The 11,161-nt window shown below is 36.2% G+C and overlaps 2 protein-coding genes across 2 annotated transcripts; one reads left to right on the top strand and one right to left on the bottom strand.

Annotated features, from left to right (window-relative positions):
• Positions 1-665: 665 nt before the first annotated feature.
• LOC146925184 (uncharacterized) lies at positions 666-6,899 on the top strand. Its single transcript, XM_085710166.1, has 3 exons — positions 666-2,006; position 2,301; positions 4,791-6,899. The coding sequence occupies exons 1-3, from the start codon at positions 1,236-1,238 to the stop codon at positions 6,737-6,739; spliced, it is 2,721 nt and encodes a 906-aa protein (XP_085566292.1). The 5' UTR covers positions 666-1,235; the 3' UTR covers positions 6,740-6,899.
• A 1,541-nt stretch (positions 6,900-8,440) lies between these two features.
• On the bottom strand, positions 8,441-10,913 carry LOC146925185 (cytochrome P450 71D11-like). Its single transcript, XM_085710167.1, has 2 exons — positions 10,002-10,913; positions 8,441-9,103 (listed from the first exon to the last, which is right to left on the bottom strand). Exons 1-2 carry the CDS (start codon positions 10,890-10,892, stop codon positions 8,495-8,497), a joined length of 1,500 nt encoding a protein of 499 aa, XP_085566293.1. The 5' UTR covers positions 10,893-10,913; the 3' UTR covers positions 8,441-8,494.
• Between the last annotated feature and the right edge of the window lie 248 nt (positions 10,914-11,161).

The raw sequence follows: 11,161 nt of genomic DNA on the forward strand, positions 1-11,161 counted from the left end.
TCCATACCAACTGAACTAAGTTCACGAGGACGTCAACCCAAACTCTTGTATTTTCTTTACATATAGTATAAATATTTATATTATATCGAATCTAATTTTTTCCTTTTTGAAAGGTATTTTATCAAATCTAATATTACAAGCTAAATATTGATACATGGGTTTCTTTCCAAAAAAAAAAATTTGATATATATATTTCAAAAATTAGAAGTTTCCTTAAAATTAGAAGTTAACTTTACAGCATAACAACTTTACAGCATAACAACTTCCCTTAAAAAATTACAACATAATTATGGAATAAAAAGCCGATAAAGGAGAAAAAACTAATATTGTCTATTTCAAAAAGTAAAAAACATTACAACTTAACACCGTAACCGTAACAATAGTCGAGTTTGGTAATGCAAGTTTGTGATCTAAGTAAGGGTATTAAGATCTTGACAGAGGCCGTGCAAAAAAAAAAAAAAAACGTAACAATAGTCATTTATGTTTGGAAAATATGCAGTATTAAAAATGAAGAATTCCGAAGAAACTTGAACTGATATGATGTAAGGAGATATACCGTGGACCGTTTTTGTTGACTGCTTATGTCAAAACGATAAGCCAGAGATCCAGTCAAATAAAACAATAATCTACAGATATGAAATGGAAAAAAAAAAAAAAAATTGAGACCAGTTCCAGGCTTCCAGAAGACTTCCAAATCAAGAAAATTGGTAGTATAAAATAATATACTCGTTGAATTTCAATTTGACTATAAATCTATATTAATGTTGCCTTCCTTATTATTTCATTTAACAAACTTTTAACAATTGTCCCAAAATTTGAATTGATCCGTTAAAATAACTCCCCCATGAGAATGTTTCTTCTATGTTTGCATCTTTTGCTCTTCCTATTTTCATCCTTCTCTACATGTTCATCTTCTAATTTGTTATGTCATCCTGAAGATAGCTATTCCTTGCTTCAATTCAAGTCTTCATTCATTACATATACAAACTATGCTTGTCCGGAACAACCTCAGAAAACATCAACATGGAAAAATGAGACAAATTGTTGTTCATGGCATGGTGTCACGTGCGACGCTGTCTCTGGTCGCGTGATTGGTCTCGACCTTGGCTGTGAAAGCCTTCAAGGTAAAATTTATCCTAACAGTACTCTTTTCCATCTTACTCGTCTCCAATCACTCAACCTTTCTCACAAATGATTTCTACAACTCCAATTTGCATTCTGAGTTTGGTAGATTTATGAGTCTTACACGTCTTGACTTGTCTTCGTGTAACTTCCAAGGCAAAGTTCCTCCTCAAATCTCACGCCTTTCGCAATTAACATTACTTCGTCTTTCTACAAATGATGAGTTAAGTTGGAAAGAAACCACTTTGACGAGCCTTGTGCAAAACGCAACAATTTTGAAAGAGTTATATTTGGATGAAACAGATATGTCTTTAATCAACCCAAACTTGTTGAATTCGATCTTCAATAAATCTTCCTCTTTGATTAGTCTTAGTCTTCAAAGAACAGGATTAAGTGGAAATTGGAAAAATAACATTCTTTGTTTACCAAATATTCAAGAGCTAGATATGTCAAAGAATGATAACCTTGAAGGTCAACTTCCAGATTTGAGCTGTAGCACTTCTCTTAGAATCTTGGATCTTTCATATTGTCTATTCAAAGGGCCAATTCCTCTTTCTTTCTCTAACCTCACATATCTTACTTCCCTAAGTCTCATAGAGAACAATCTTAATGGTTCAATCCCATCCTCACTTTTAGCCCTTCCACATCTAACATTTTTGTCTCTCAAAGATAATTCACTCATAAGCGGTCAAATTCCGAATGTATTTCCCCAATCAAATAGTTTTCAAGAACTAGATTTGAGCGGTAACAAAATTGGAGGTGATCTTCCAACATCACTTTCAAACCTTCAACATCTCGTTAATTTAGACCTTTCATCGAATTCATTCAGTGGTCAAATTCCAGATGTGTTTTACAAACTAACCAAATTACAAGAACTCCGTGTTGTGAAAGTTACTCAAAATTGGAGTTTGGAGGCCAAAAATTGATGTTTGCTGAAAGTACAAATCGGGGCCCGAATGGCAAAAATCGGGGGCCGATTTTGGCTGTCTTTGGGAGCAGTTTGGTACTGGAAAAATCGGCGCCCGAATGGTAAAAATCGGGGCCCGATTTTGCGTGCTGTTATTTTTCAGAAACGTATTTTTTGGGCCAGATTTGGTACAATTTTATGGGGGTTTCTTTTACTATAAATATAGGCATTGTATCAGTGTAAACCTTGAGATAGAGGGGGCTGAAACAAGGGTTTAGAAAGGCAACAACAAAACTAGGGTTTGTATAGAGTTTGTCTCTTTGGAACAAACACTAGGTTTTGAGGGTTGATTCACCTTGGGAAACACTATTAGGATTGAGTCTCTTGGTTACGGGAAGAGGCTGGGATTTGGGTAGAATTAGGCGGGAGACTTATTCTTGTAATCCATCTCTTTTGTAATGTTACTCATCATATAGTGGAACGTAGGGCTGCTCTCTCCCCCAGACTAGGTCAATTTGGACCGAACTGGGTAAACAGATTCTTTGTGTTCTCTCTTCTTCTTTTCTCTTGCTGTGTTGTTTTCTACTTTTGGCTTGTGATTATAACTGTTCTATTCACTTTGATTATTGGTTGCTTTATTATCCCTTGCTCCACACATCAAGTTGTTATTGGTGTGAGTTTTCTAATCGAATCCGCAACAATTGGCGCCCACCGTGGGGCAAGGTCAAAGGATAATCTAGTACCATGGGTTCGAAGTGGGATATTGAGAAGTTTACCGGAGATAACGATTTTGGGTTATGGAAGGTAAAGATGGAAGCGGTGTTAATACAGCAAAAGTGTGAGAAAGCTTTGAAGGGTGAAGGTGCGTTACCGGTCACCATGTCACGTGCGGAGAAGACCGAGATGGTGGACAAGGCCAGGAGTGCCATTGTCTTGTGCCTCGGAGATAAAGTTTTGAGAGAAGCAACAAAGGATACAACCGCGACATCGATGTGGTCAAAGTTCGAATATTTGTATATGACAAAGTTTTTGGCTCGTCGGCAATTCCTAAGGCAACAACTTTACTTATTCAGGATGGTAAAGTTAAAGGCCGTCATGGAGCTACTTGTGGAGTTCAACAAAATCATTGGTGATTTGGAGAACATTAAGGTGCGTCTTGAGGATGCGGGTGCTCTGATGGTGTGGTGTTGTTTGGAGGATGAAGAAGGTGATGTTGGTCACCTTGGGATTGATGCCTAGTGGAGCGGTGATCGTCTGGAGAGACGTTAAACACTCAACATCAGCCTGGAGAGGCGGTGGTAAGAATACTCATGATCAGTCTGGAGAGGCGGAGGCAACAATACTCATGATCTACCTGTTGAGGTGGAGTTTCAAGGTTGAAGACATAATGGGATGTACGCATTTGCTAGTTGAGGTAAAGTACGCTCAGCTTGAGGTGGAGTTGAACACACCGGTAATGGTACGGCTATGGAGGACCTTGGGTGCTATGCTCTATGGTGAGCAAGGGATTTCTTCATAAGGTTGAAGAATGTACTGCACAGCTTGCGGGATTACCCTAAAAAAAGGCCAAGGGTGATTGGATGCAAGGAGACCTTCAAGGAAGCGGGAGATGTCCTGTGTTGAAGATGTCATGGTGAATGCTTGTGGGACTACCTAAAATACCTAGCGTAGTTAGACTGCAAGGACCTTCGAGAAGGCGGAAGACATTCCGAGGGCTGAAGGGATGGGAGGTGTATACTTGTGGATTACTCTAAAAGCCAAGGGTGATTGGGAACAAGTAGATCTTCAAGGAAGCGGGAGATGTCTCGTAATGAAGAGGTATGGTAAAGGCTTGTGGAACTACCTAAAATTCCTGGCGTAGTTGGACTGCAAGTACCTTCGAGAAGGCGGAAGACATTCCGATGGCTGAAGGGATTAGGGTGTAAACATGTGGAGCTACTTAATGTAGTGGGAAGCAAGGGAAAGAGCAGCAAGGTGTTGATGTTAAATGGGCATCATCACTAATTTGGAGTCAAGGTGGAGATTGTTGTGAAAGTTACTCAAAATTGGAGTTTGGAGGCCAAAAATTGATGTTTGCTGAAAGTACAAATCGGGGCCCGAATGGCAAAAATCGGGGGCCGATTTTGGCTGTCTTTGGGAGCAGTTTGGTACTGGAAAAATCGGCGCCCGAATGGTAAAAATCGGGGCCCGATTTTGCGTGCTGTTATTTTTCAGAAACGTATTTTTTGGGCCAGATTTGGTACAATTTTATGGGGGTTTCTTTTACTATAAATATAGGCATTGTATCAGTGTAAACCTTGAGATAGAGGGGGCTGAAACAAGGGTTTAGAAAGGCAACAACAAAACTAGGGTTTGTATAGAGTTTCTCTCTTTGGAACAAACACTAGGTTTTGAGGGTTGATTCACCTTGGGAAACACTATTAGGATTGAGTCTCTTGGTTACGGGAAGAGGCTGGGATTTGGGTAGAATTAGGCGGGAGACTTATTCTTGTAATCCATCTCTTTTGTAATGTTACTCATCATATAGTGGAACGTAGGGCTGCTCTCTCCCCCAGACTAGGTCAATTTGGACCGAACTGGGTAAACAGATTCTTTGTGTTCTCTCTTCTTCTTTTCTCTTGCTGTGTTGTTTTCTACTTTTGGCTTGTGATTATAACTGTTCTATTCACTTTGATTATTGGTTGCTTTATTATCCCTTGCTCCACACATCAAGTTGTTATTGGTGTGAGTTTTCTAATCGAATCCGCAACACTCCGTCTAGATAATAATAGATTACAAGGACAAATCCCGCCATCATTGTTTAACTTGTCTCAACTTGATTACTTTGATTGTTCTTATAATAAATTAAAGGGTCCTCTACCAAGCAAAATAGAAGGGTTTCGAAACTTAGGTTATTTACTATTAAATAACAATTTACTAAGTGGAAAAATTCCTTCATGGTCTTTATCCATACCATCTTTGACAATGTTGGATCTATCAAATAATCAGTTTACTGGAAATATAAGTGCAGTCTCATCATATTCTTTGTGGTATCTAAAACTATGCAGCAACAAGCTACAAGGCGATATTCCAGAATCTATTTTCAACCTTGTAAACCTAACTACACTATGCCTGTCATCAAACAACTTGAGTGGTATTGTCAATTTTCAACACTTTTCGAAACTTCAAAATTTGAATTCTCTGTCCCTTTCACATAATAGTCAATTATCACTGAACTTTGAATCCAATGTCACTTACAATTTTTCTATCCTATCAATCTTGGAATTGTCTTCTGTCGGTTTGATTGGATTTTCAAAATTATCATCAGGAAAATTCCCTAGTTTGAGATATCTTGATTTGTCCAACAACAAACTTTATGGAAGAGTGCCCAATTGGTTGCTTGAAATAGATTCATTACAATTTTTAGGCCTGTCTCATAACTTGTTCACATCAATGGACCAATTCTCAAGTAATCACTGGCACGACCTATATGGTCTTGATCTTAGTTTTAACTTATTAGCCGGTGACATCTCTTCGTCAATTTGCAATAGAACTTCACTTCAATTGCTCAACTTGGCACACAACAAATTGACAGGTACCATTCCACATTGTCTTGCAAACTTATCATCCCTTCAAGTTTTGGATTTACAAATGAACAAATTTTATGGCACTTTACCAAGTAACTCTTCAAAGTACTGTGACCTTCGTACTTTGAATTTCAACGGAAACCTATTAGAAGGCCTTTTGCCTAAATCTTTGTCCAACTGCGAATACCTAGAGGCTTTAAATCTTGGAGGCAACAAAATTAAAGACTATTTTCCATCCTGGCTTCAAACTATGCAATATTTGGAAGTACTGGTTTTGCGAGAGAATAATTTGTATGGTCCTATTGCCGGTGTAAATATCAAGCATCCATTTCCTAGTTTAATTATTTTTGATATTTCATCCAATAACTTCAGTGGCCTACTACCAAAAGCCTACATACAAAATTTTGAGGCCATGAAAAATGTTATTCAAGTTGGAGAAGGTAGTAGCTCTCAATACATGGAAAGGATGGAAGTAGGTGATATGACATACTATGATTCTGTGACTATGACAGTGAAAGGAAACAGCATTGTGATGGTGAAAATTCCAATAGTCTTTGTGAACATTGATTTATCTCAAAACAAATTTGAAGGAGAGATTCCGAATGTTATTGGAGAGCTTCACTCACTCAAAGGTCTTAATCTTTCCCATAACAGACTCACCGGTCCTATTCCTCAATCCATAGGAAACTTGTCAAACATGGAATCATTGGATCTTTCGTCAAATATACTCACTGGTGTAATTCCTTCAGAGTTAGTCAATCTGAACGGTATTGGAGTCTTGAATCTTTCTCATAACCATCTAGTGGGAGAAATACCTCAAGGAAAACAATTTGATACATTTTCCAATGACTCATATGAAGGAAACTTGGGATTATGCGGATTTCCCTTGTCAAAGACATGTGGACCTGAACAACACTCTCCGCCTTCACCCAACAACCTTTGGAGTGAAGAGAAATTTGGATTTGGATGGAAACCAGTGGCTATTGGATATGGATGTGGAATAGTTATTGGAATAGGCCTTGGATGTTTTGTGTTGTTAATCGGAAAGCCTAGATGGCTTGTGATGATGGTTGGAGGTCAACCTAAGCCAAGAGTTACAAGGAGGACAAGAGTGAGGAGAACTCATGGCTCAACCATGAATTAGATAGTGCAGATGTGATACTTTTCTCTTCTGTGTTAATTTTTCCTTTTGTGAAGAAAAAAAATTAGGTGTGTAAATTGGTCATTTTTAATTTGTATAAAATTAAGCTGAATAGTTTACCTTATCGACTTATTAATTTAAATATTTACATTCATCTTACATTAATATTTGTGTTATTTTATTTTATTTTATTTATTTGAGATTGTGGTATGAAGATGAAGTGCTAATTTCCTCTCATGAAAAACGTTTGAGATGGAGGTTCTATAGTTATTAATTTCTTTTTCCATTTTTGCAAATTTTCATTTCTGGTATGTCTTAATTCAGTCACTATTGTAAGTTAGAGACCATTGCTGTTGGCTCTTTTAATTACATCAAAACTACTTTGGACAGTGAGATCCTGTTAGCAGACTACATTTCACTGAATGCCAAATATGCGTAGTCTTCCAAAATTCATGCAAATTTCACTGATTCAAATATATTACTCATGATGGTGATGGACATATGTTTGTTTTCAAACAGAGTATAATCTAAAAAACTCAGATAGGATTTTGTTTAAGTTATGGTACTTTTCTTGCGTCTTAGTGTCAGACTTACGCTAGATAGAATTTGGAATTGGTTAATTTCAAATAGAAGAAACTCAGATAAGTTTTAGAACTTTAAGAACCAAATCAACTGATGACATTAGCTGCTGCAAAGCCATTTGATAAACAATGCCATATTGACTCCTAACTTGACCAGTTGAATAGACAGTTGTGAGCATTATCTTTTGGCGTTTTAGTCAGAATAGTAGGTTAAAATGTTCATTTGAAATTTAATAGATTCATGTAATATGCATGTGAGTACATGTTGTTTTCTTTTTGTTTTTGCTAGTATGCTTGATTTTAGGTTGCAAGCGTGTCGTATGAATGTATTATAGAAAATTGATTATAGGGAAATAAGATCAATAACTGTGTAGGCAAGGAAATCTACTCTCATCTGGCTGTAAATGAGAAACTGAAGAAAATCAAACTGGTATATATTGTTACCTACTACAAATTAGAGGTAATATGCTCAACACAACATGTCCTGCAAGTAATGTATGGCATTGGAAAAAGAGGGAATAAAAAAAGAGCATAAGGAAAGATCATATTGGAATATGCTCTAAAAATAGAGGCTTGCTGCCACACTGTTTTGGAGGAATGGAGTAACAACAAGATGACTTCCTGCACTTCTGTCTTTCGAATTAGCGTCATAGTTTGTAACTTTTGATCAAATTATACGGAGAAGTTAGTATGACAGTGGTACTCGTATGTAGAAATTGTCTATCAGAGGGTAGTTACATTACTCTTTCTCTTCATTGATGATTGCACATTCAAGTTTGTATTTTAAGTTACTTGCATGATTGCATTAGTTAGTTGTAATGTTATTCTGTTCTGTTGGATTGGTTTGATCAGTTGCTGAAGCTTGTATTTATGCGTTCGAGAAGCATGAAGTTGAATCAATCAATGAGAGTATTAGCTTCTCTCTAGTTGCATCCCATTTGTTGTCAACTTTGTGAAGGATTTAACAAAATAGTCACAGATACAAATTGTAGCAAATTTTCAACTTCCCAATTTTCCTCACAAAGGTAAGAAATGGGATGTAACTAGAGAGAAACTAAAAATGTTTCACACTTATCGCACAAAAGTCAAATGAAACATTCAAAAGTGAATATATATATATATATAAAGGTAAGAAACTCACATAATATTAACCAACATAATGAAATTCCACTCTTACTTAATGATTGTACGGAATTGGAATTACAAATAGCTCACTTTTCTTTTTGGCTATGCTGCCAAAGGCTTCAGTCATGTCAAGATTTTCATGGCTGATTCCAAATGGTAATTGCCAATCAAAATAATATAACAACTGTGCAAGAGGAAGTTCTACTGTAGGTGTAGCAAACAAAATGCCAGGACACATTCTCTTTCCTGCACCAAAAGGTAAGAAATCAAAATTGGATCCTTTGTAATCAATTGGAGAATCCAAGAACCTCTCAGGATAAAACTTGTCTCCATCACTCCAATTTTTTTGGTCTCTTGCAATTGCCCATGTATTCACTAACACATGTGTTCCGGCCGGTATTGTGTATCCATTTATCTCACAAGTTTCAGCACACTCTCTTAGAAGTAAAGGATTAGGAGGATGCAGTCTGAAGGTTTCTTTAATAACTGCTTTTAGAAATTTCAGTTCTTCAAGGTCTTTTTCATCAACATATCCTCTGCTACCACAAGCATGTCTAACTTCTTCTTGAGCCCTTTTCAATATTCTAGGGTTTTTCAGCATTTCTGAGAAGGCCCATTCCATAGTTGTAGTTGATGGCTCACTTCCACCAATAATAATATCCTGCACTAGGACAGTGAGATCTCATGAAGAAATACTCCGTCTCATGCATATTAAGTGTCACATTTAAAATATGTTCCGGTTTCACATTTTTTGTCATTTTAAAATATCAATGAAACATTGATTATTTTTTTTCCTTCCAATGTTACCCTTACTTATGAAGTACTAGTTGCAAACATATGTTGACTTAATATAGTATTCCCTCCATTTCAAAATGAGTGTCACTTTAGTCAAAAAAAATTGTTTCAAAATGAATGTCACTTTACATTTCCAATACAACTTTAATTTTTTTGTTCCAACTTTACCCTCTCCAACTTTTCTCTCACACAATTTTCAATGCAACTTTAAGTTTGTCTTTTTCTTATAAATAAGGGCAATTTAGTAAAAGTGGTATGTCTAATTATTATTTCATTCCATTCCTTAATATGTGTGCAATTGACTAAAACGACACTCATTTTGAAACGGGAGGAGTAAATGAGTTTACAATGATATTTATAGTCATAAAATGTGACCCCTCCGTCCTTAATTATACGCCCTCTTTAAAGAAGTATTGTCCCTAAATATAAGCACTTATACAAATTACAAGGTGCAATTATATATGTTTTTCCCAAAACATACCCCTTTTAATACTAGTCGTATCTTAGAAGATGAAAACTTGAACTTATACACATTAATAAATAAGGAGTGTTTTCGGAAAATTCATATGTAAGATGGACATGTTAAATTCATCATTAACTTTTCGTAATATATGTGAAACAAAGTAAGAGGGGCTTATAAAATTGATATAAATAATCATTTTCTTCAGACGTGTGCATTACTTTAAAAGACAATTAATATAAGACGGAGAGACTACCAATTTGTGCGAAAAAAAATGTCCTTATAAAAAAAAGTAGTAATTAACCTGAATAATGGCTTTAATGTTGTTGGTTGTCAAATCAAATCCAGTTTGAGAGCTCTCATCTTTGAGATTCAAAAGGCAAGATAGAAGGCTTCCATCTCCACTGGTCTTTGTTGTTGCTTTGTTGATGATTCTTTCAAGAACCATATCACCACTTCTATGCATTGTCTTCAATTTATGTACCATTCCACTAATCACATGTAGCCAATGTTGAGAGGGAAACAAATTAGGGATATTGAGACTCTCAACCACCCTTGTACATTCCTTGATGAACAAGATAAATGCTTCTTGATCATTGCATTTATCACCAAAAGTTGCCCTTGAAATGATGTTATATGTCATAGATGATATTTCATCTGTAAGGTTGATAGTAGATCCAGTGTTTATAGAAATATATCTTATTAATTTTGACAACTCCTCCTCTCGAATTGATTGGAATGATTTCACACGTTTAGCACTCAACAACTCCAATGTGCATATTTTTCTTATATTCCTCCAATAGTCTCCAGCAGGTGAAAAGAAAATACTAGTGCTACCATAAGCTATAATTTCTGCACCAAGGAAACGAGGTCTTTGACCAAATGTGCCATCATTTGTTTTCATCACCACTTTGGCAATTTCTTCAGAAGAGACCACTATAGTTGAAGTTTCTCCAAGTTTTAGGTGCATGAGAGGGCCATATTTTTGGGACAATTCTCTCATTCTCTGGTGGGGTAGGGAGCCAATCAAGTGATGTATGCTTCCAAAAATTGGTAGCTTCCAAGGCCCTGGAGGAAGATTATTTGAGGTAATTTTTTCGCTGCTTTTACTTTTGAATCTCTTGCCTACTTTTAGGATAAAAAACATTGAGAGGGTGAGACTCAAGATGGAGAACCATAAGAAATTATCCCCCATTTGGAAAGGTAAGTCTTGTTTGATTAAAGGAGGACACATCGGTCCAAATTTATACAGGCCTGTCTAACAAGTTGCATTATTTTGTCCATTATTCAATACATTGATTATTGGAAATCCATGCATGTAGATTAATTATACTACACATTGGATCCTATTTAGTTCTTCAATTTAATCTCTAAACTACGAAAATATAATAAGTAGTCCTCAAACTATAAAAAATAAAAATAAAAAATCGATCCAAGGTCCGCCCCTACTAATATAACATCAGC

This window comes from Medicago sativa, chromosome 5 (assembly GCF_051527215.1).
Source record: "Medicago sativa cultivar Bolivia chromosome 5, Bolivia_mono, whole genome shotgun sequence".
NCBI lineage: Eukaryota > Viridiplantae > Streptophyta > Magnoliopsida > Fabales > Fabaceae > Medicago > Medicago sativa.